Below are 25,358 nucleotides of genomic sequence, written 5' to 3'. Positions count from 1 at the left end.
GACTTTTGGCCGGTTTGATGTCTTTTTTGGCCTCCCAGAGGCTTCAAGAAGGCTTCTGCAGGCTTTTCAGGATGAAAACTAGGACCGTTTCGTCATTTCTGGTATTTCTGGAAAAACAGGAAATGACAGAACAGGCCTAATTTTCAGCCTGCAGAAGCCTTCCTGAAGCCTCTGGGAGGCCGAAAAAGGCCTCAACCCGGCCGAAAATCAGCTGTGAGGCGCAGTGCAGGTAAGGGGCGGGGGGATTGCACGCGCAAGCATAAGGGGTGGGGGGGTGCATTGCTTTCTGGCACGCTAACGTGAGCATGCAACCACGCGCACAATTTTTGGCACAGGAGCCCAAAAAGGTTAGCCACCACTGCCCTATACCTTAACCATAGAGTTTGAAAAATGGTAGAATGTTTGGGTGAGAGTGAAGACATAAGATACTTTACAAGTAGTCCGCAACTTACAACCGTATTGGAGACTTTTGGTTGTAAGTCATTGCGGTCATAAGCCAAGTCACTGTGTGACCAGAACTCAATTTTACCATTATTTTTACAACAGTCATTACAAAAGTGGCAGTGTTCATTAAGGGAACCATACGGTCATAAGTCCAAATCCACTTCGAGAAGGGGCTGTAAGTTTACTTTCCAAGGTAACTTCGAACGGTTGATAAGCAACCGGTTGTAATCCAAGGATAACTGGTACCAGGGATTGTAAGCAAAGACGATGAGAAGCAGCGCTGGGAAATGGGGGACACGAGTCCCCCCACTGGACACGTATGGATCCTCTCTCTCGTAGATATTCTGCAGTTGGAGGCTCAGCTGAAGAATAAGAAGGCGCGGGAACAAGAGGCCCGGGATTCCCTCTTGGGCCAGCTCCGGCAGATGGTCAGCTCTTTCCAAAGTACAACTGACCAAATGGCATCCACCATTACGGCCAGCGTGCATTCTGAGATCCAGCATCAGCTTCACGTCATTGTGGGCAAGTGAGTACGCGGGAACCTAGGTGGGCGCCCCCTGGAGGAGGAGTTGGTTATCGCCGACTGTTGTAACGTCTATGGTGCACTTCCACAAAGCCAGGTTAAGTGCCGTGGGTCCCTTTGGTAGAGACCCTAGACAAGATCCACAAGCCAACTGATGCCTTGGTGTGTGAATTAGGAGAATTCTTGACCCGTGTCACTTTCTGATTGTCTGTCCTGATACGCTTGAGGGTTACCACGTTAGCCAGACTTCTCAGCACCGGAAGCTGCCCTCCCATCTTGGCAAAACAAAAATGATGGGCTCAGAGCAATGAGGAGAATGTGTGAAAAATGATTACCATTGATCCACATTTTTTAAAAAAAAAAGAACCTCTAGAACAGGGGTGTCCAACCTTGGCAACTTTAAGACTTGTGGACTTCAACTCCCAGAGTTCCTCAGCCAGCAAAGCTGGCTGAGGAACTCTGGGAGTTGAAGTCCACAAGTCTTAAAGTTGCCAAGGTTGGACACCCCTGGTCTAGAATTTCAGTAGAGTGTTCAAGCTGTCCCTTATGGCTATTCAGGCCCTGTAAAGGAGATATGACCACTTTTTGTTAAACCTGGTGCTTTTTTTTTAAAAAAAAATTGGACTTTCAGTCTATTCAGTGATACATTTAAGGAGCTCCAGGTTGTGGAAACCTTCAGTAAAATTGATAGTATGAAGCCATTCTCTTAACTAGGTGGGATGTAAAGAGAGAGTTTGGCCGGATTAGAGCCAGTTATTTTGTTTTGCTACATGGTGTTAGATAGCAATAGCACTTACACCAGTGGTAGTCAACCTGGTCCCTACCGCGCAACTAGTGGGCGTTCCAGCTTTCATGGTGGGCGGTGGGGGTTTTGTCCCCTACTTTATAAATCACCAATACTGTGGAGCCGGGGAGCGATTAGAGAAAACTTCACTACTAACGGAGATACAAAAGTGGACGGTAGGTATAAAAAGGTGGACTACCCCTGACTTAGACTTATATACCAATTTTCAGTGCTTTACAGCCAGTGGTGGGATTCAAAGTTTTTTTACTACTGGTTCTGTGGGCATGGCTTGATGGGTGTGGCTTGGTGGGCGTGGCAGGGGAAGGATACTGCCAAATCCCCATTCCCTCCCCACCCCATTAACCTGCTTTCCAGCTCCGCTCTCCTGTGCAGAGCAACCAAAGAAGACCCAGCCAATCAGCTGGGACTTGGGAGGCAGAGAATAGATGGAGGCGGGGCCAGTCAGAGGCGGTATTTGCCGGTTCTCCAAACTACTCAGAATTTCCGCTACCGGTTCTCCAGAACTGGTCAGAACCTGCTGAATACCACCTCTGCTTACGGGCCTCTCTAAGCGGTTTACAGAGTCAACCCATTGCCCCCAACAATCTGGGGGCTGAGTCACCCTTGAGCCTGGTGAGATTCGAACTGCCAAATTACAGACAGTCAGCAGAAGGAACCTGCAGCCGCTGTGGCTCATCCCCAAGAGGAAGTGTTGAGCGAGGGCAGAAAACGTGTTCTGTCCCGTGTGTGTTCTGCACCCTCTGCGTTGTAGGAACCTTACGACCTCTTTTCTTCTTTTCCCCCTTTTTTGTCCAGCATGCAAGAGTCCATCTTGGCTCAGGTGCAGCGAGTCATCAAGGGGGAGGTGAGCACGGCCATGAAGGAGCAGCAGGCTGCGGTCACCTCCAGCATCATGCAGGCCATGCGCTCCGCTGCAGGCACGCCCATCCCTGCCACTCACCTAGACTTCCAGTCCCAGCAGGCTCACATGCTGCAACTTTTGCAGCAGGGACACCTGAACCAAGCCTTCCAACAGGTATGCAACCTTCTGAAAGCCAGGTAGACTCTCCAGCTACCCACAGAAACGTCTTCCTACCGAGCCTCCCGGGCACCAGCTGCAGGGCTTAAGATTGACAAACCCACGGAGGGTTTATTTTTTCAAAACTAAGATACTGAGCTGCATCTCCTGGTGTCCTTTTAGGTGTCTCTCTCAAAGGCAGGAATATGGAAGTTCTGGGCTGCTGAACTACAGCTCCCAGCATCCCTCACTGTTGTAGTTAGGAGTGGTTGCTTAGCAACATCTGGAAGATTATATGTTGCCTGTTCCAGCTTTTAAGTTTGCAGATGTTTGCATGCTGTTGAGCTTGTGTGTATGTGTGCGCATGTACACACACATTATATAAGGTAAAAGTAAAAGTTCCCATTGCACAACTGTGCTAGTCGTTTCTGGCTCTAGGGGGCAGTGCTCATCTCTGTTTTAAAGCCAAAGAGCCAGCGCTGTCCGAAGACGTGTCCGTGGTCATGTGGCTGGCATGACTAAACACCGAAGGTGCACAAAACACTGTTCTCTTCCCACCAAAGGGGTCCCTATTTTTCTACCTGCATTTTTACATGCCTTCGAACTGCTAGGTTGGCCGAAGCTGAGACAAGTAGTGGGAGCTCACTCCATTACGTGGCGCTAGGGATTCAAACTGCCAAACTGACGACCTTTCCGATCGACAAGCTCAGCATCTTAGCCACGGAGCCACCGCCTCCCTTCTACACATTATATACATATACAGAATAATGTGTAATTCATTGTATAAGCCTGGGCATACTGGCATCAGGTGTATCCATGTGCCATCCTTTCTCCAACCCTGCCCTCTCAACAGCCAAAAGGAGGACCTATCCTCTGGAAGGTGCTACTTTGAGGTGACAGACTCCTTTTGCATTTGGGATCAATAGCAATAACACTTAAGAGTTATATACCGCTTTTACAGCCCTCTCTGAGTGGTTTTACAGAGTCAGCCTCTTGCCCCCAACAACCTGGCTCCTCATTTTACCTGTCTCGGAAGGATGGAAGGCTGAGTCAACCTGGAGCCTGGTGAAATTCAAACTGCCAAATTGCAGGCAGCCGGCAGTCAGCAGAAGTAGCCTGCAGTACTGCCCTCTAACCACTGCGCCACCGCGGCTCAATCAGAACAGTTTAATAACTCTTTAGCATTCTTTTGCCTCCTCACGGTTGGAACATCTGCGCAACGTCTGGGTATTTTAAGAATTCCATAATGGTCATGGGATAGGAATGCCATCAGCGCTTGAGAGCCAAAATGTGCTTCAAATCACGGAGCGTGGGTGGATTGCAGTTCTGGGAAATGATCGCCCCAGTGCTTTTCCCTGTTTCATATCGGAATGTCCCAGCGTTCCTCTGGATTTCCTGTATGCCTCTTTTCACCCTTGCAGGCTCTCACTGCAGCCGATTTGAATCTGGTCCTCTATGTCTGTGAGACCGTTGATCCTCAGCAAGTGTTTGGACAGGACCCTTGTCCTCTGTCCCAGCCTGTCCTCCTGTCTCTCATTCAGCAGCTGTCTTCAGATTTAGGCTCCCAGACAGAGCTCAAACTCAAGTGAGTAAAAATTAGTGGTATGTCCAAGAAGGTAAACCCTGTCTCGCTCTCAAAAGGATACTGTAGATCATGCCAACCTTCTGGGCTTCAGGGACCACCAAACTCATAATTTTAAATCTCACGGACCACTAATATGAATTTTGACTGACGGTGGCTTGCTGATGTTTTCCCAGGGTCTCTGCAGAAAGCAGCAGAGACCCTGGGAAAATCCCCCCAAAAGTCTGCAGGAAAATTCCCCACCCCATTTTCCTACTGATCGATCATTCTTTATTTGGGATCGCAGGATACTATCTCCAACTCCGTTCTCAAGGGAGGGGGAGAGAGAGAGAGAGACTTTTGGCTTCATGCAAGGAAAGCAGCAGAAGCAGCAGAAGTTTTTCTTTCTCTCCCCCAAACTCCACCAGAGATGAGTCTTTGTGAGACTTGTCACGCCAATGCAACCTCTTGGAGCAGGAGGCCTTTCAGGGTCCCAAAGACTCATTTCTGGCAGAGTTTGGGGGAGAGAAAGAAAGACTTTTGCTGCTTTCCTTGTGTGAAGCTGTCCTGTCCCTTTGTTCCTCCTTTATGTCTTATGGGAGATGCCAATGGCCTCCAAGCCTTACTCCTGAGTCGTCCCTTTTGTCTTAACCGTTCTTGCCTTCTGGCAGCTCTGCGCATGCGCACACTGGAACAGGCTCCCCTTGTTCCTCTGCCTCGCTGCTGTCAGATTCTGGAGGCTCCGGAGTCAGCACCTCACTCCCAGATGGCCCTGGCCCCATCTCTCTATTGGATGCAGGACCCTCGTCCGAGTCTTCCCAGATTGCCAGACTGGCCCATGTTCCTCCTCACTGTCCGACTTTGCTGCCAGTTCCGTAGGCTGCCGATAGGCCCACAACAAGTATGAAAAATGGGTCACGAGTCCCTGTTTTCAGTGCCATTGTAACATTGAACACTAAACAAACCGTTGTGTAAGTTGAGGACTGCCTGTATTTGAGAGGGGCTGTCTTCACCCGCTTTCTCTCCCACATAATATCCGGGTTGAGTTGCCTCTTACTCTACAGTTCTCCACCCTCCCTCCTCACCACATACCATCCCAGGCCTTCCTTGACCATATTGTAGCCGGAAGAAATGACTTGCTTATTCTGAGCTGTTTTCTTTCTCTCTCTCCCCGCCCCCCGCAGCTACCTGGAGGAGGCAGTGATGCACCTCGACCACAGCGATCCCATCACCCGCGACCACATGGGCTCGGTGATGAACCAGGTGCGCCAGAAACTCTTCCAGTTCCTGCAGGTGGAGCCTCACAACAACGTGAGCAAGCCCGCACGTCGCCTGATGATCATGCTGCAAGGCCTGGTCACCCACAACATGTCCTAACAGGGCTCCGGCCACCCTGGCTCAACGGCGCCTCTCCGGGCTAACCCAAGGGCGGCGGCTTTTTACTTTTCTCCATTCGGCCTTCCTCTTCCTCCTCCTCCTCCAAGAGCTCTTTGCCGACCCAACGTGGCCACGCTAAGAGGGGGCGGGATGAACCCTAGCCCAGCCAGTTAGTTCCCCCTGCACTTCCAAAAACAACAGTACCCTTCCTTTCCGTGCAAGTCAACTTTTTGGCACTTGTGCAAGCAGAAACACGCAAATCCCAGCTTTCCTCCGGCTTCGGAGCTCAAGAGCCCCACTTCCCAAGCCTTTGAGAGTGGGCCGTGGGGAGGGGTCCCCTGCCCGGCAGGGAAGGAAGAGCAGGCCGTAGAATCACGGTAGCCATAGGGAGAGATGCCAACCCTCCCCCTTGTACTGTGGGTGGCAGGAGTGGGGGGGGCGCGTGGGAAGATTGCAAAGGCCCCCTTCCCCATCCGGGGCACGGGGTGGGAGGGGCACCCCGTGTGGTGGAGCATGTTTACGGATCAGACAGTTCCTTTTTAGTCGGAGGGGAGATTGTGTTCACACCACATCGTTGTTTTTTTTTCTCTTTTGTTTTTATCTAGACTCTTTAACTCTTTCGTTTTTGAATAACGTTTAAAGACAAGTTCAATAAATGACTTTTTTTGGAGGAAAATAAATAAATAAAAGCTCTTTCTTCTCACCTTGAGTTGGGTTAACCCACCTGCATGGGTGGAGCCCGGGGGCACTCCTAAAACGCAATGCTTTGCTTTTGATGTATATCTCATCAGTCGAAACAAATCTGGTTTATTCGTTCAGGAAGTCATGGTTAGGAGGAAGCAAAGCACGTCCAGCCAGTGGGAAAACTGACCGCTGGGTTTGTCAGTGACTGTGGGTTGAAATTTGCATCACTTGGGAACTGTGATGACTTGGGGCGTGGCACAAAAGCACCGAAGTCACAAAAATAGGTAAAGTCCCTTTAATGCCTCCAACTTGACCCCCAATGTCCAGATATCCTCGGCTGGAGATCAAACTGTTCCAAAAACAGTCTACAAAGGGAAGAAATGCAGTCTGAACCCAAAGTACAGATAAATTAGAAATAAAAATCAACACAAACTGTGCTGCAGCAATTAACGAGACAGGGCAGGATAAGGAATTGCAGACTTCAAAAGATAACAAACCACATACAGTTGGGAGGATGCCAAAACCCAGACGCTTTGTTTCCATCAAGGTGCTGTGCATAAGTGTCCTTTTTAAATCCTGTTTTCTCAGCTGCAGCCAGTGAAGGGGATCAGGGCCTTTTCCTCCCCCGTAAACCATGCAACTCCCATTGCTCTCTTCTCCGTTCCTCTCTGCATGCCCTAGGATGAAGAGGGGGTGGGCCTGGGTCTTTCTCTGAATGTCCAGCCAGACTTTACCCTTCCCCAGTTGCTTCCACAACGACTGGAGCCATACTCCCACTACCTGTCAGCCGCTCAACCCCCACCTCGAGATCAGATTCCAACACAGGCATGACAGGAACATGCAACCTGGTCCTGCTTCTGCCAATTCACTGGGCAGGAAGGGAGAAATTAGGATGGTAAGAGAAGGAGTGGCTTTGTCCCTTCCAGATAGCCCCCATTTTTTGCTTTGGCTCCTTCCTTCCTTCCTTCCTTCCTTCCTTCCCTCCCTCCCTCCCTCCCTCCATTCAGCCATACACCCATACATCCATCATTCAGTTCATTGGCCATCCCATCTTAGAGCAGGATAACTCTGGGCAGCTTACAATATTAAAAAGATAAAACTCTATAATTTACAGACTACCAAAGTATAAAAATGCAATAGTTAAAACAATTTTGTCAGGTGTCGGCGCCAGCTGCACAAAGGGTTCCTCCTCCTGGTGTGAAGTCTGGCTGTTTAATTCCAAGAGGGCCCAACAGGTGACCACATTCATCCCAACCCCAACTGCTCCTTTGCCCGTCTTCTGAACGGAGTCATCTTACACCCTCCTCAGTGCTCGGGTGAAGGGTGGGGGGCCAGTGGGTAGCGCATCCTTGTGTTCCCACGCAGCCTGGATTAATTGCTGGGGGGGGGGCATTTCTCTGAGGACCACCAAAATTTTTCTCTTTTCCAGTTGGCAACTGGAACACCTTTGAGATGGTCTTGATTCCCAATAGCTCCAGGGATGAGACCATGTGGGGGTTTTTTTTCCGGCAACGTCATGGAAGAGACTCTGCAACTACGCGTGCAATGTACGTAGATTTTGTAATCTAGTCTATGAAGGTCAGCTTCCCAGAAAAAGGCACTGGGAGAGAAGCCAGGTGAGTTCGTTCTACTCCCACCTTAGGCCTTGAAGCCAGCTGAGCAATTTTTTTTGGACCAATCTTCTCAACTCCTGGAATAATAATGCAAATCCTACTCCTGAAAATATAGTGATTATTTAGAAAGCAAATTTCTTGCACTGAGATTAAGCATGTCAGTAAAAAGGCTTGTGCGTGCACAAAGGATGTTTTAGTTCTTTACTCATCAAATGTATACGGGCAAGTGACTGGGCGGTGTCCAAGACTAAAAACCAATATATATAAAACAACTATGATTATTAAAACTTGTTTTAGAAAACAAAAAGGCTGAGAGAGAAACACCAGATGTTAATAGCAATGGAGCCCACCTCAATAGATCATCGATCCCGTGGGATCAGCAGGTCTAATGGCACAACCAGATTTTAAGGGGCTTCTGTAAAAAAAGCCAACACAATTCTAGGCTGCATAAACAGAGGGATAGAATCAAGATCATGTGAAGTATTAATACCACTTTATCATGCTTTGGTAAGGCCACCCTTGGAATACTGCATTCAGTTTTGGTCGCCACGATGTAAAAAAGATGTTGAGACTCTAGAAAGAGTACAGAGAAGAGCAACAGAGATGATTAGGAGGCTGGAGGCTAAAACATATAAAGAACGGTTGCTGGAACTGGGTATGTCCAGTTTGATGAAAAGAAGGACTAGGGGAGACATGGTAGCAGCCTTCCAATATCTCAGGGGCTGCCCCAAAGAAGAGGGAGCCAAGCTATTCTCCAAAGCACCGGAGGGCAGGACAAGAAGCAATGGGTGGAAACTAATCAAGGAGAGAAGCAACTTAGAACTAAGGAGAAATTTCCTGAAAGTTAACACAATTAATCGGTGGAACTGATTAATTGCCTCCAGAAGTTGTGAATGCTCCAACACTGGAAGTTTTTAAAAAGAGATTGGATACCCATTTGTCTGAAGTGGGGTAGGGTTTCCTGCCTAGGCAGGGGGTTGGACTAGAAGACCTCCAAGGTCCCTTCCAACTCTGTTATTCTATTCTAAAATGAATAGTGAAGGAGCCCACTTTTTATATTGGACTAACAACCCATGATCTCGTGGGTTGTTGTTTCAGAGAGATTTCCTTACCAGGTTCCTCATTTCCTACAACAATGGCAGAGCTTGTAATATACTTGAAGAGTTCTTAGAAATTCAGGAAGACAGAGATTTTTCCAAAGCACCAAAAGGCAAGATAAGAAACAATGGAAGGAAGCGAACCAAGAAGAGAAGCAACCTAGAACTAAGCAGGAAATCCCTAACAGTGATAGCAATCAACCAGTGGAATAGTTTGCCCTCAGAAATTGTGGGTGCTCCATCACTTGAGGCTTTCAAAAAGGGACTAGACAACCATTGGAGACGGCATAGGATCTCCTGCTCGATAAGGGGGTTAGACTAGAAGACCTCCAAGATCCCTTTCAACTCCTATTAGTCTTACGTTCTAGATACATCTGCCTTGAAAATAGCCCATGCGAGCTCATATAACACAATCATCAGAAGTCGACTACGGGAGATGCCTTACGACCCTTTGTATTATGTCATCAAATGCTTCACGATCATTTTACGTCATCAAACGCTTTATAAAATTTCCCCAATGTCAATTCCACAGAAGTCATAGGTCCACTGATTTTGGATCCATCCTGTAAGTTAGTCCGCTTGCGGTTCGGTTCAAAAAGTTTTGCCCTCTAATGGATGCACTCTTTCGGCCAGTTAATGGTTACAGCGGACAACAGAGTTTTAGTAGTATATGGATTAGATGAGGCTTGGGATGTGTGTGTGTGTGTGTGTGTGTGTGTGTGTGTGTGTGTGTGTGTGTGTCCTGCACAGCACCTTGAAAATCCCCTCTGATCTCATCTTCCCATGAAAACAGCTGCTAAAGAGGTTAAGTACTTGTCAGAGGCAAACACATCTGGGAAGGGGGGAGGAAGGCAGGGCAGGAACGCCAAAACTCGCTTAGCTGGAGGGGATTTCCTAGCCTGTCTTCCCCTTCTCCCCAGAGGAGATCGTGGCAAATACTACTAAGATGGGGGCCCGGGGACCCACACAGTTATGCCTATTTTTTCTAGGTCCACCTGCAGAGCTTCTGCTGGAGCGATAAACTGGGATGATGCTGGGAGCGCTTTAAGGATTAAAGAAGCGCAGTGTTTCCTTGCCAGCTGGCTCGCTATCAGGCTGGGCGGTTGAAACGCATTTCTAAGGCTGGGCTGTGTTGAGTCTCTTCTGAGAAAAGCAAGAAAGGCGGGCGGGGCGGTGGGGGAATCGAAGCCTTAAAGAGGTCCCTCTTTCTTTGGTGGTGCAAGATTTGCAAGCACAATGAAAGGACTAATTCTTTGCCCAACACGGATCCTTTCAGACGGAGCTATCCTTCTTGCCATTCCCTGCCCCCACTCCCCATTCAGTCTTTTAGGAATTGGTTTTGCCTTCCAAGGGGATCCGGTATCTCTACGTTCCCCTCGTGCAGGCACTCCCAACAAAGATTGGGTGAGCAAGTGGAATCATCCTGAGGATGGTTGCAAGAAGATCGCCCCAAAGTATTTTTAGAGGAATCTGGGGGGTTTTCTTTACTCATTCTTCACGTTCTCTGGGGAATTGTGAGACTTGTAGTCTACTCATCTTGAAGTGGCCAACGTTGTGAAAGGCCACTCTGTGCGCTTAAACAGCGGCTCTGGATTTATCTTGCTGTGTAAACCTAACCAAATCACCGCAGATGGGGATGGCAGCCAAGAAATTACAAGACGCTTGCTATGGAAAGCTATGGCAAATCTAGAAAGCACACTAAAAAGCAGAGACCATCATCACCCTGCCAACGAAAGGGTGTGTAGTCAAGGCTATGGTTTCCCCAGTTGCAATGTATGGCCTTCAAACTCTGGTGCTGGAGAAGACTCCTGCGAGTCCCTTGGACTGCAAGGTGATCCAACCGGTCAGTCCTACAGGAGATCAACCCTGACTGCTCTTCAGAAGGCCAGATCTTGAAGATGAAACTCAAAGACTTTGGCCACCTCATGAGAAGGGAGGACTCACTCGAGAAGAGCTGAGAAAGATTGAGGTCAACTGAAGAAGAAGGGAACGGCAGAAAAGGAGGTGGACGGGTGGAGTCACTGAAGTAGTAGGCATGAGATTAAATGGACTCCGGAGGATAGTAGAGGACAGGAAGGCCTGGAGGAACGTTGTCCATGGGGTCGCGGCTAACAACAATAACAAACCCCGACCATGCTAGCCTGCTGGTTAAAGGTTTACAAGCAGAGGTCTCCAACCTTGGCAACTTTAAGACTTGTGGACTTCAACTCCCAGAATTCTCCAGCCAGCTATGCTATGCTGGCTGGAGAATTCTGGGAGTTGAAGTCCACAAGTCTTAAAGTTGCCAAGGTTGGAGACCTCTGGTTTACAGTGATGGAGAGGCAGGCTCCCATTGTCATTAACCATGGAACTTGTGATGCTTTGAGCCAGTCAACGACTTCCCTAAGCCTGTAGCCCAACCAGTCTAGTTTGGAAAGTAGAATTTAAAGTTCAGTGATGACCCCACCCCTCAACTCATCATTTTAAATCCCGCGGTCCAGAGACCCTGGGAAAATCCCCCCCCAAAAGTTCTGCAGGAAAATTCCCCACCCCGTTTTTGTAGCAAGACAGGTCGTAAAATGGGGCAATGCTCAACAAATGTCTCACTTAGCAACAGAAATGTTGGGCTCCATTGAGGTCCTAAGTTGAGGACTACTTGTATTGAAGGACCACAGGTAGTCTTCCACTTATGACCTCAGTTGTTGAGCCCAACATTTATGATGTCCAGTAAGAATTTGTTAAGTGAGTTATGCCCCGTTTTATGACTTGTCTTTGCCCCGGTTGTTAAGTGAATCGCTGCGGCTGATAAGTTAGCAACCCGGTTGTGAAGTGAATCTGGCTTCCCCATGGACTTTGCTCCCCAGAAGTTCTCTAAAGGGGGTGACATGACCTTGGGACACAGGAACGGTCGTAAGTGTGCCACCAGACTTGAAACTCTAGACCTAGAAAACCTAGAACTACGACACCTTCGGTCCGATCTAAGTATGGTATGTAAAATCATACACTGCAATGTCCTACCTGTCAATGAATACTTCAGCTTCAACCATAACAATACAAGAGCAAACAATAGATACAAACTCAGGGTTAATCGCACCAAACTTCATTGCAGGAAATATAACTTCAGCAACAGAGTGGTCAATGTTTGGAATACTTTACCTGACTCTGTGGTTTCTTCCCCAAACCCCAAAAACTTTAACCTTAGACCATCTACTATTGACCTCACCCCTTTCCTAAGAGGGCTAGTAGGGGCGTGCATGAGTGCACCAACGCCCCTGTCCTATTGTTTCTTTTATTTTTCTTATATCTATCCATTTTATTTATTTATTTATTTGATTTGATTTGTCAATTGCTTATAAGATAATAGGTATAAGTATAAACATAGCTATGAATACAAGAAATGAGTACATATAAGAAAAATAAAAGTATTCATGTACTCATAAGTATGTTTATTTTTATACCCGTTATCTTATAACCGCTTGACAAATAAATAAAATAAAATAAATGGACTAAATAAAGTGTGAAGCAGTTGACAAGGTTCTGGATTTTGACCCAATGACCATCGGGAGGCTGCAAAGGTGAAGTCCCCTTTTTCTGTGCTGCTGGAACTTTGAACGGTCCCTAAACGAAGCGTTGTAAGTCGAGGACTGCCTGTACTTGTATGGGCTTCCTGCAGTTTATACCACCTACCCACCCACCCACTCAAGCCCACCGGCCCCGTCTCCCGCACAGGGACACCCTTCCCCACGAACACGTGTTCCCACGTGGCGGGGCGATCAACTTCCCACGTGGCCGCCACTCCAGGGATTCCGACGGCCCGAGGCTCCCAGCTGCGGGGCGGGGCGGAGCCGGGGGCGGGACGGGGCGGCCGGCCGGAGCCGGCGCCGCCGCTCGGCGTTTCTTGCAGCCCGGATTCCCTCCAGAGCGGCGGCGGCGGCGGCGGCGGCGGAGGCACCATGGGCTGCGGGGCGTCGCTGGGAGCCTGGGCGCTGCTGCTCGCCCTGCATCTGGGTGCGTCTGAAGGCCGCGGGAGGGAGCGGAGCCGGGCCAGGGAGCGGGAAGGGGGAGCCGGGACGGGACCTCTCGGCTCAGCCCGACGGCAGCCCCCGCGCAAAGAAGGCATTGCAGGCGGAGGGGGCGGCCGGAGAGGCGGGGGTGGTGGGGGTGGTCCGACTCCGGGACCCTTTGGAGGGCTGCGGGGTTGGGTTGGAAGGAAGAGGAAGAAGGGAAGGAGGGAGGGAGGAAGAAAGGAGGAAGGAAGAAAGGAAGAAGAGAAGAAGGGAAAGAGGAAGGAAGGAAGGAAGGAAGGAAGAAGAGAGGAAGGAAGGAGGGAGGGGGGGAAGGAAGGAGGAAGGAAGAAAGGAAGGAAGAAGAGAGGAAGGAAGAAAGGAAGGAGGAGGAAGGAAGGAGGAAGAAAGAAAGGAAAGAGGAAGGGAGGGAGGGAGGGAGGAAGAAAGGAAGAAGAGAGGAAGGAAGAAAGGAAAGAGGAAGGGAGGAAGGGAGGGAGGAGGGAGGGAGGAAAAACGGGTTGGGGTTGGGTTGCGTAGCCGCCGGCCAGCCAGGTAAGTAAGTGCCCGTCGTCGGCTCCAGCCTTGCGAGCGAGCAAGGTCCTCAGCGGCCGCTTCCGACCGCCCCGCGGGCGCCCAGCCAGCCGCCCGTCCCCTGCTCGGCCCGGGACTCGCACGCGGGGACGCTCGGGAGGGGGCGGGGGGAGCCAAGCGAGGCCGCCGGGCTGCCCAGCCGAAGCGCCCGGGGCTCTCAGACGGGCGGGGAGGAAACGGGCGGGCGGCGCCGCCGCCACCCCTCCAGCCGGGCAGAGCCGGGGTGGGTGGGGGTGGGGGGGCTTTGCCAGGGCCGTCGGAGTCAGCCTCCCGCGGGGTGGCAGATCCGGAGGAGGGGATGATGGGGCTTGGAACTCTGCGTGCCGCGGCTTGGAGCGCCTCTGACTCCGTCCGTCGGAACCGTCGCGCCGCAGCCCCGCTTGGCTGGAAGTGGCAACTGAGGGCAAGGCCGCGGGGTAGAACAACCTGGCTTCTCTTCTCCTTTCCTTCCTCCCTTTCTTCCCTCCTCCCTTCCTCCTTCCTCTCTTCTTCCTTTCTTCCTCCCTCCCTCCCTCCTTCCCCCCTCCCTTCTTCTTTCCTTCTCTGCCACTGCAGAATGTTCCCCTCCCTCTCCAATTACCTTTCCCCACTTTTTGGCAAGTCAACATTTTCACTATCCCAAAGATCCTGTAAGATGAGGCAAGACACCCGGCTGCTGCTGCTGACTGTTCGAAACTCCTTCCCGAGCTGAATCCGGGAGTCAAAGGGGGCTGGATCAAGGCACCCTCCCTAACTGAGTCTCAGTGGCACCAGCTGCCTTCTTGCTGAAAATTAGAAGTTGCTTGGTTTGACCCTTAATTTCCCTCCCCCTCTCTCTCTCTCTCTCTCCTTCACTCCCTCTCCTCTCTCTCTCCCTCTCTCCTTCTCTCTTTCTCTTTCTCTCCCTCTGTCTCTTCTTCTCTCCCTCTCCTTCTCTCTCTCTCTCTCTCTCCTTCACTCCTTCTCTCTCCTTCTCTCTTTCTCTTCTCTCTCTCCTTCTCTCTTTCTCTCCCTCTCTCTCTCCTTCACTCCCTCTCCTTCACTCCCTCTCTCTCCCCTCTCTCTCCCACTCCCCCCCTCTTCTCTCTCTCTCTCTCTCCCCCCTGCCTGTCTCAGGATGTGAATTGCCAGGGAAGGAACTTCAACATGTCCTCTTTATAAACTCCTGCTCCTGAATTTCCTTCTTCCCTACCCCCCCGCCCCCTTCCTCCTACCTCTTGCAAAACAAGGAAGGCACAATTGGGCTTGATGCTTTCCACGGAGGCTCTCGTGGTTGTAGTCAGCCTCCTTCCCTACCCCACCCTTCCACCCCCAATATCTGAGGGACGGGATGGTCCAGATAAGGAGATTGTTTTTCCACCCCACGTGCAATTTAAAAGCAAATTAGTCTTGTGCTAAAAGCTTGCTGCGGCTCACAAAAGCTGGTGCCTTTTAATAAAACGCATTACTGTAGTCGGAGAACGTCTAACAGGCTTCACAAAGATCTCCCTTGTCATTTGGAAGGAGGGAGTCCAACCTTCCCCAGGTTCCTAAAAATGTTTGTTTTGTTTAATTTTTCCTCCGGCTGATGTTGGGGATGACTCTTACCCAGCTCGGGTGATTTAGGTTCAGGGGATGGGATGTGAGGTGGCTGTTCCTTCATTCAGTGAAGGAGGAGGTGGCAGGAAAGGAGGCCGAGGTAGGAGAAGGCTTCAAGTGAGGGCCTGGGTTGAGTTGGGCTTGCCTCTGTGTGGGGAGAAAAACGATTGCTCTAGTACATTCCAGATAAAACTTTTTTTCTAAACAGACAGTTGGAAGGGACCTTGTAGGTCATCTAGTCCAACCCCCCGCCCGAGCAGGAGACCCTACAACATTTCTGACAGATGGCAGTCCAATCTCTTCTTGACAGTCTCAAGTGACGGTGCTCCCACAACTTCCGAGGGCAACTTCTGTTCCATGGGTTGATTGTTCTCACTGTCAGAAAGTTTCTCCTTATTTCCAAGTTGAATCTCTCCTTGTTCAATTTCCATCCATTGTTCCTTATCCTTCAAGTGCTTTGGAAAATAGCTTGACCCTTTCCTCCTCTCTGTGGCAGCCCCTCAAATATTGGAAGGGTGCTCTCCTGTCTCCCCTGGTCCTTCTCTTCACCAGACTAGCCATGCCCAGTTCCTGCAACCATTTGTTGGATGTTTTAGCCTCCAATCCCCTAATCAGCCTGATTGCTCTTCTCTGCACTTTTTCTAGAGTCTCAACATCTTTTTTATAATGTGGTGACCAAAACTGGAGGCAGTACTCTAGGTTCTCTTCTCTTGAGGGTGAGAAATACGTCCAACTGGCAATGGGTCTGTATTATATATTAGAGATCATCTATATTGCACAGAACAGAACTACTTGTCTGCTAATACCGGTCGTCCTTGACTTACAAGAGTTAGTTTAGTGACCGCTCAAAGTTACGACGGCACCGAAAAAAAGTGACTTACGAGCCCGTTTTTCACCCAACCATTGCAGCACCCCCATGGTCAGCTGATCAAAATTTAGATTGTTTGGCAACAGATTCATACTGTTGACGGTTGCAGAGTCCCAGGGGAGTCACGTGACCAGCTTTTGCGGCCCTCCAAGAAGCAAAGTCAGTGGGGAAGCCAGTAACAACCGTGTTACTAAACCACAATTAACAACCGTGGGTAGAAAGGTGGTGAAATGGAGCAAATGTCTCTTAACAAATGTCTTGCTTAGTGACATAAATTGTGGTTGTGAATTGAGGACTCCCTGTACAGCCAGTGTTGGGTGTTGCTGGAGGGCCACAGGGTTCCCAACTCCAGCTAGTACTTGTCAATTTATCCTTAACTATTGCCCTGCCTCCAATGCCTGTAACCACCTCTTTCCTTGCAACTATCCTGATCCCCAGTCTAGAAAAAGAGTGATTGGCACAAGTTCCCCAAAGTTGTGTGTGTGTGTGTGTGTGTGTGTTTCTTGGTGTGTGTTGTGGTTAGCTGGCAGCAGGTCCAGACAGCTGAGGAGAGCGAGAACACAGATGAGGGGCCAGGACCATTAGGGAGTAGACTGCTGCCTTCAGAGATTGTGGGGGCTGGCGGCAGTGATGAGGAGATTCCTGAGGAGCCTGTGCCAAGGGCACGTGCATGCAGGATTGCTTGTAGGAAAGAGCAGCTGCAGCAGCACGGGCAACTTGGGAGTAAGGCTGCAAAGTAATGGCCCCTCCTTCAAGAAGATAAAAGCCAGCTGTGAAGCGAAAGTTCTTTGCAGGAAGCAAAGACGTTTTGAAACTCAGCCTCATGGACGTTACAGTATTTAAGTTGGTATTTGGAGACTCTTGTTTTGTGAAATATTTCTTATCTGTGATTCTTGGCAGTCTCGTACAGTTTTGGCAAGGTTTGTGCTTATCAAAGTTAATTAGTTTGCAGCAGCCTTTTAACTGGGGATTCGTAAGACTCATTAAAAGGTTTCTGTTCCCTTTGGTTATTATGTGTCTCATTGGAAAAGGGTTTGGATCAGAACAGAGTGTGAATAAAATACACCAGGCCCTCCATTTTCCTCTTTTAGTTATGGAGGAGAGCAAAATATACAAGCTGTAAAGCGGGTGGAGGGGAAGATCTGAAAAGAGTACATTTCGGTGAGGAGGCTGCGGGTATCCCACACTACACGATGTCATTATCTTCTGCGGTACCCAGAAGAAACCCTTTTAATTTTCTGCTCTTTTAATAAGCTGCTTCTGCTGTTTTACGTTTTTCTGGCATCTGTGGAGCTGAGTTTCCTTTTTCTCTTTCAATTATTATTAGAAGTAGTACGGCATCCTCAGAATGTGATCCGGCAATATTAAGGTAAAATTAACAATCGGTTTTAGATTGAAAATGTTTAATTTCCTGTTCCATTCACAATTTCTTTTTTTTTTTTTAAATCAAAAGGTGGGAAGGAACACCCAAGCCATCTTGTTTTCCCGTGTGGGGAAACGTCTCTTATTTTCTTCCCCGTCTCTTATTAAAAATCTGTTAAGAAAAGAAAAACAAATGAGCTCTTTAGGATCCTGATCAAACAGTCTTTCTGGAAGCCCATTGTGGAATTGTAATTTCCTTCTTGCCTTGGTTTTTTGGGGAAACTCATCCTTGCTTGTTTAATATCGGACAAGATGCTAAATTCCTAATGGTTTGAAAAAGCCTGCATTGGAGTAAAAAAAAAACAACAACCCTGAGGTTGCCTTGCGTATGATTTGATGATAGAATTAGCGTAATTAATCCTAATGCTCCGTAGCTGGTGCTATTGGTGGACCCAGAGCTCTCTCTCTCTCCCTCTCTCTCTCTCTGTGTGTATTTAAATTCTATCAATTTAAATAAGACATGAGCTGGGCGATTGGTATTATCTAGGGATCTGAATACAAAATGTCATGTGTTGCACTCCAGTTTTCTCCAATCTGCTGTCTTCCAAATGATCTTGAAAACTCTTGCATTGCCTTTGATGAGGGTGAGTTGGTTACACAACATGTGGGAATGGGCCTTCTTGGGGAAAGGTGGCTATAATACGGTCCAGATAAAATCTTTTCCCTGGTGAGAAATGGGGTCCAAATGGCAATTTGTATAGATTTCTGAATTTCCAAATTGCATACAAAAGATTGTAATGGTGTGCTCTCTACCTCCAGGCTTGCAAAGTCAAACATAATAATCTACTGTAAGTTCACCTCTAGCACATGTATATTTATTTATTTTTTAATACATATGTTTGTTCAATTTCGATTGTTTGGTTTGTTGTTCGCTTGTCGCTTTTAGGTACGAACTAGCACAGGGTTCCAGAGCTAATTAATAGAAATTGTGACTTCAGTATATACACCCTTTTGAGACAGGATCGGACAATGTTTATCTGAAATGGTAGAGGGTTTCCTGCTTCATCAGGGGCTTGGGCTAGATGATCTCTAAGGTCCCTTCCAAATCTGTTATTCTGTATTCCGTATACCCATTGATAACAAGGACAGAATTAGAGTTGATTTGATTGACAAAGTCCTTTTCGTTTGGTCTTTTTGTAATCACCGGGCCCCTGAGACACCAAGCCTTTTATCTTCTAAATATATAGCTAACACAGCCTATGTATCTTCAATAGCCATTGGAGGTGGTACTTATTGACATGCTATTAGATTTTTACAGGTAAGTCCTCGACTTACAACAGTTCATTTAGTGACTGTTCAAAGTTACAATGGCACTAAAAAAAGTGACTTATGACCGTTTTTTCCGCACTTATGACCATTTCAGCATCCCCACGGGCATATGATCAACATTGAGACACTTGGCAATGGGCTCATACTTATGACGGTCTCAATGTCCCAGAGTTACATGATCCACTTTTGCGACCTTCTGACAAGCAAAGTCAATGCGGAAAACCAGAATCACTTAACAACCAGATTACTATTTTAAGCACTGCAGTGATGATTCACTTAACAGCCAGATTACTAATTTAAGCACTGCAGTGATGATTCACCTAACAACCAGATTACTAATTTAAGCACTGCAGTGATGATTCGCTGAACAACTATGATAAGAGAGGTAGTAAAATGGGGCAGAACTCACTAAACAAATGTCTCACTTAACAACAGACCTTAGGGGCTCAACTGCAGTCGTATGTTATGGACTACCTGTAGAAGAGACAATACGCTGTTTATCTTTGAGTTCTTCTTAAGAGATGTTCATTTTGCCATCCAAGACAACTAACTCAGGTTTGCTTCAGGACAGTGTTAATTTTGCATTCTAATTCAGTCCTTATTACATTCAGTCTTGTTGGTTAAATAGAAGTGTGTGTGTTGGGAGGAATGCTAGCCAGCTGCTTTATGTACAGGCAAATCCTTTGTCTTTCTAGTCTGAAAATAGGCGCTTCCCCTCGTCCCCTCTGAGAGCTTGTTGAAGGTGCATTTCAGAGATGAGGCAGGTTCAAAGCAGCAAAACAATTGAACTCACCTTAAAAATGCTGAGTTCCAATCTGACTTTGGTTAAATTTCCACATAAGGTTAAATCATATTGTGATTAGAGCATTGTGGAGACCCAGTTTTGATAGCTTGAATATCCGGCTTTGTCTGATGTGTGAATTCAGTCACTGCATCTTGTTCATGATTTGGGAATTCAGATTACCCCTGGGTAGTTTAACTTTATTGTTGAAAAGTTGTCCTTGCTCTTCATTTAAGCTCAAAGAGCTTTCTAGGAGCTGTCCAGAGTTCTGAAGCCCTACTTTTCTTTGTCTTTTAAAATCACCTCCTTGCATTCTAGCTTTTAGTGCCTTGGATAACAGAAATCCTGGTGAATGCTTGCTTCTATCCAGCTTACATCCAGCTGAGCCTCTAAGGGTTTTATAGATCAAACATTTGTTGGTGCCTTTTGAGTTAATTTTGACTTCTGATGACTGACTGAACTAGTCCTTGCCAGTTTTCTTGTAAACTTTTCAGAAGTGGCTTGCCGTGGCCTGCTTTGTGGGACTGAGAGTTAGCGACTGGCCCAAAGTAACTTAGCTGGCTTTCTCCCTCTTGCAGGACTAAAACTCACAGTCTCCTGGTTTCGAGCCTAGAATCTTTGTAGTCAAGCATTTTTATTAGGTTATAAAGTATCATAGAATACAAAAGTAAATAAAAGAGCAGAGAAGATTCTAACCTAGACTCTTAACTCCTACACCAAACTGGTTTTGCCAGATTTCAAAAGCAGCTTCCTGAATTTTACACACCATTAAATAAGCAGCCATATCAAACGGTCTCAGGGTGCTATTCTTAGGTGTTCAGAAATGAAACCTGGCTATATATGCAAATATTTAAACTCAAGAAACTCAGAACATACAGTTAACTGCTTCTTTTCTGACCATAATACAGCTTATTCCCTCAGAATTGGATTGCCCCTTACAAATGCTTTTCAGGAAATACGGAAAATTGCCTTATAATTTTTGGAATACTCATGTCCATTATCCAATGCCTAAACATTTCAATAGGAAGATGCCAGGGGTGAAACGAGTACCCTTTCTACATGAAGGACATGCTTCACCTCTAGGTGATGAGCCCTCAATGTTGTATTAACTTAGCTAAAAATACAGAGCTTTCTATCAGCCTAAATTTATCTCCAGAGAAAAATGAAAGTCTTCAGGATACTTTAGAATTCTTGAATAGCGATAGCTTTCGAAGCTATCCAAAAATATGTATTTTAATTTTATGAGATGTTTTTGTCTCTAAGTTTTCAACTTGCCACTCTGGCCTATACTGAAAGCACTGCTCTGATGGCTATTGGATGAATGCTATCCTCTAAAACTTAGACACAGTCCAGGAAAGTTTAACTACGATTCCATCACCCCATCCTACATGCTTCCCAGAAATTATGGGAAATATAGCCCTGTGCATCTATCAAGGTGTGAGCTGGGAAAAGCTATTGAAGTTAATTGTTCTGACCCAGGCTTCATTCAAACTTAATAAAACACAAACTGATTTTAAACGTAAAACCTATTTTAATGCAACACTGGGAATTACTTGAATTCCCAGCCATAACTAATTGTAAACAGTTCCTCCAGCTAAGAGCATGCTGTTCAGTGCTATAGAATGATGCTAAAAAATAGAAGTCTAATTAAGGCTAACATAAACCAACCCCAAAATCCAGAAAAAAACTGACCAGAACACAGAGCTTCAAGAAGGACTCGGAAATTACTGAACTGCTTTGCTTCCTGCAAAGCTTTTCGTCACTGAGGTCTGATTTTATCCCTTATGGGAGGGGCAATCACCTCTCAGCCTTACTCCCAAGTCACCCCTGCTGCTTCAGCTATTCTCGCCTTCTAGCAGCTCTGTGCACACGCGCATTGGGAACGGGCTCCCCTGGGTCCTCTGCCTCGCTGCTGCCAGACTCCGGAGGTTCTGGAGGCAGCACCCCACTTGCAGATGGTCCTGGCCCCATCCCTGCATCGGATGCAGGACCCTCATCCGAGTCCTCACCAGACGCCCAGACTGGTCCCCTTTCTTCTCCATTGTCCAATCCCTTTGCCATCTGCACCGACTGCTGGCGAACCTCAATAATAACACCGTCTGAATATCTCAATTTCAACTTCATTGCAGTGCTAGTGGGGCAGCCCGTGAATGCGGCTGGCTGGAAGTGCAACACCATCTATAAGGGGTTTGCAGAGTGCCTGGTTAGCCTTGGAGACAGCATGGCTCAAAACGTTCAGAAGGATATGGAGGATGACACCATCCAGGATCAAGATGAGTTGAACACCATCTGTAGGTGAGTGCAGGTTCATCATTTCAGGTGCTCACCAACAGTAAGGCTATTATGGCGCTGTCTCAAAAGCTTGCGAGAAGATTCCTTGAGCTATTCATCCATCTGAATTGGCATTGCTGACTCCAGCTTTCCCAGGTCTGATATTTCAGTGCAGAGTTTTAAAAATAGGAACACCAGTTTTGAGGAAGAGCTCAAACAAACCGCTTGTTCTTCCCAGCTATGAACCCAAAGGTCATCTATAAGTCTAAGGAAGGTAACACTTGCCTTCCAAAGGTTGGACTTCAGTACTATTGAGGCTCCAGAACTGCAACGTTCAATTTAGCTACACCCACCTCTTAAAGACCTGGTGATAAGATTGGGTTAAAATATTGCCCAAGTAAAGGTTTGTTATTTGCTGAATAAGCCTTGACTAGCTAAGTTGCAAAGCCATTAACCATAGATTGCAAACTGCAAAGGATGAGTTACTACAAAAGTAAACAAATCATGTTGTGGCTAAACATGATTTGAGAACCTAGCCAAAAACTCTTTGCATAATACTTAGTCAATCAGGCAAAGTTAAGGAAACAACAGCTAAACTTATATACAGTATATAAAAGTGAAATACCACTCATGCATCATCACAAAATCTCCAGAATCGCAAAGCCTACAAACTTGAAATTTGGCACGTATGTTCCTCTTGCCTTCTAGGTGCTCACTAAGAAAGGATTTTTTTCAAAATGACCATTAGAGCATTAGTATTTCATGTATTATTATTAACATGCCCTGATGCTAAGTTCTATTCCCCCTCCCCACCTGAAAAGAAATCTGTTCCAAAGGCAAAAAAAACAAGCAGAGGAGAGGAGTTTCAGTTTCACTTTTAGTTTCACAGTACCAAGCAGCTTTAGTACACAACAATTGAGCTAAGCCACGCCCAGGCTTCTTGCTGTCTCCTCCTTGCTCACATAGCAAATACTGTTTCAGTTTCCAAACATCCCTCAACTCTCTTACACCCTGACAGGACCCTAGCCAGATGAATACTGATGTATGCTGGTAGGCAGAGGCAGAATTTTTCCCCTCCTTATTTTCTTTCCCAAAAACTAAGCCCGACCACATAGTTTCGTAGCGAAGCACGGGTATCGAGCTAGTATAATATGTGCACCAGATCAGCCACTTTCAAGGGAGTGTTGGATTATTTTGCTCCTTGAATGCAGACATGTTTTCTTTGAGTTTTCATGGGACACACTAAACCAGTGGTAGTCAACCTGGTCCCTACCGCCTACTAGTGGGTCGTTCCAGCTTTCATGGTGGGCGGTGGGGTTTTTTGTCCCATACTTTATAAATCACCAATACTGTGGAGCCGATGGGCGGTTAGAGAAAACTTCACTACTAACAGAGATACAAAAGTGGGCAGTAGGTATAAAAAGATGGACTACCCCCGCACTAAACCCTGTATGGTCTCTCCTGGGTCCTGTATTGATTTACCTGAAGTTTGTTTTCCATTAACAGTCCTACTGATAATTTTCATCTAATACAACATTGACGTCAATCTTGCTTAGGTTAATTTGAAGGTTAAGCTCCACAACTCGTCATCTGAATTTCAAAGGTGAACAGGAAAGGCCATTTGATGGTATTGTAACCTTTGACCCATTTTTGGCCTTTTGAGGGTTTTTAACGATGGGACCAGGTGGGGCGTTTGCAAATTGCTCTTGTGTTTAACACACATTAATACAAATCCTACAACCCTCCTCAAATAGTTGGTTAAAGCGCGGAGGTGTATTTGTAGAAATTACTTCTTCGTAATTAGGAGGATTAAAAGGGACGAGGTGGCTCGGTGGCTAAGATGCTGAGCTTGTCGATCAGAAAGGTCAGCAGTTCAGCGGTTCGAATCCCAGCTCCCCATAATGGACTGAGCTCCCGTTACTTGTCCCAGCTTCTGCCAACTGAGCAGTTCGAAAGCATGTAAAAATGCAAGTAGAAAAATAGGCACCCCTTTGGCGGGAAGGTAACAGCATTCTGTGCGCCTTCAGTGTTCAGTCATGCTGACTGCGGAGATGTCTTCGGACCGCGTTGCCTCTTTGGCTTTGTAACGGAGATGAGCACTGTCCCCTAGAGCCGGAAATGAGTAGCACATATGTGCAAAGGGAACTTTTACCCTTTTAATTAGGATGATGAAAGTTCTGAGGAAGTATAATACTTCATGTCCTCCCAGTGCAGTCTTAATATATCCACGGAGATCAGATCAGAACACTAAAATGAAATACAGGAAATGCCCTGTGAATTGAATTTTAGAATGCTGGTCCTGCTCTGCAGCCACTTTGCACCACAGTTAGACTGATACAATTGATTCGTTGCACTCACATTCCCTTTGTGACCTTGGTCAATGCTATCTTCTGAAGCATGTAGCCAAGGCTAACACCAAGCCCCTTCTTGAAGAAAAAAAAACAAACCCCTAAGATAGAAGGGAATGTCATGTAACCGTTGACCCGTACAAATAGAATCGCGCTCCCACTTTGTTCTCCGTTGCTTCGGCATAAATTGAGCCTAATCCTCACTGAGTCCGCTCTCCCTACAGATCCTGGGATGACTTCCACGCCTGTGCCTCCAAGGTTTTGTCCAATTGCCCTGAAGAGGCAGCCAACATCTGGGAATCCCTTCGGCAAGAGTCCCGAAAAATCCAATTCCAAGGCAACCTACATGACCTGTGCAGCTCACGGGCCCAGCTGGCTGGTGATGGGAAGGCTTTCCGTGTGGATGAGACCAATCAAGAGACCTTGAGGGGGGCAGCTCCCCTTCTCTGGCCCAGCCTCGTAGGTCGATTGACTCTTGTAGCTCTCGTGGCTCTGGTCCCCTTTGCTTAGTCTTGGAGCAGTGGAGAAGCCCTTTCTCCTCCATTGTCCACCATGGTATGGACCTTGTTCTGTTTCTTTCTAAGGAATATTGTCAAGCTTAGGGGTCAACGGCAATGCCTGGTGTGCCCCAATTGCAGGGCATCTGTTCTCTTATGTAGGAGAACAGGAGGCTACGGGGCCTGCCTGGAACCTGCCTAGGTAAAATCACGTCAGGTGTATGTATTTAGTCCATTTATTCTCTCAACCCATGACTTAAGGCAGCACACTATACAAATGTAATCAAATGCAAAACAAATTACACTAGAGGCAATGTAATAACTAAGCACAACCAACCTGGACAGGTCCAGAAGACCTCCTGACCCATTGTTTTGGGGGCAGGGAGTCTTCAAAGCCTTACCAAAGGTAGGGAGGGTCATCCAGATCTTGGGGACATACTATTCCATAGGGCAAGTGCAATTACAGTGAAGCAACAACATCCCTAAGATGTCATTGCATAAGTGATGGGGATTGGAGCATGCCAACTCGGTTGAATCTTACTGGAGATGCCAGAATAATCGGAGACAGGTGATCTCACAAAAATCAGGCTCTATCATAAAGAGCCTTGAAAGCGATAACCATCCCCTTCAATTGGACCTAGAAGTTCACTGGCAACCAATACAGCTC

The 25,358-nt window shown here is 47.3% G+C and overlaps 2 protein-coding genes across 2 annotated transcripts in view; both read left to right on the top strand.

Moving 5' to 3' along the window:
* EDC4 (enhancer of mRNA decapping 4) overlaps positions 1 to 6,396 on the top strand; it is a 39,241-nt gene extending 32,845 nt beyond the window's left edge. The window contains exons 26-29 of the mRNA XM_087940599.1: positions 784 to 970; positions 2,568 to 2,787; positions 4,191 to 4,354; positions 5,515 to 6,396. Of these exons, the coding sequence (XP_087796725.1) occupies positions 784 to 970; positions 2,568 to 2,787; positions 4,191 to 4,354; positions 5,515 to 5,707 (764 nt within the window). The 3' untranslated portion in view covers positions 5,708 to 6,396. The remainder of the gene's footprint in view (positions 1 to 783; positions 971 to 2,567; positions 2,788 to 4,190; positions 4,355 to 5,514) is intronic.
* A 6,579-nt stretch (positions 6,397 to 12,975) lies between these two features.
* Positions 12,976 to 24,935, top strand: NRN1L (neuritin 1 like). The gene is made up of 3 exons (XM_026718977.2): positions 12,976 to 13,088; positions 21,705 to 21,870; positions 24,419 to 24,935. The coding sequence occupies exons 1-3, from the start codon at positions 13,034 to 13,036 to the stop codon at positions 24,702 to 24,704; spliced, it is 507 nt and encodes a 168-aa protein (XP_026574762.2). The 5' UTR covers positions 12,976 to 13,033; the 3' UTR covers positions 24,705 to 24,935.
* The last annotated feature ends 423 nt before the right edge of the window (positions 24,936 to 25,358 follow it).

This window comes from Pseudonaja textilis, chromosome 11, assembly GCF_049901715.1.
Source record: "Pseudonaja textilis isolate UNSWEBS1 chromosome 11, rPseTex1.2, whole genome shotgun sequence".
NCBI lineage: Eukaryota > Metazoa > Chordata > Lepidosauria > Squamata > Elapidae > Pseudonaja > Pseudonaja textilis.
Note: the sequence above shows the minus strand (reverse complement) of the source record. Positions and strands in the feature narration are given on the sequence as shown.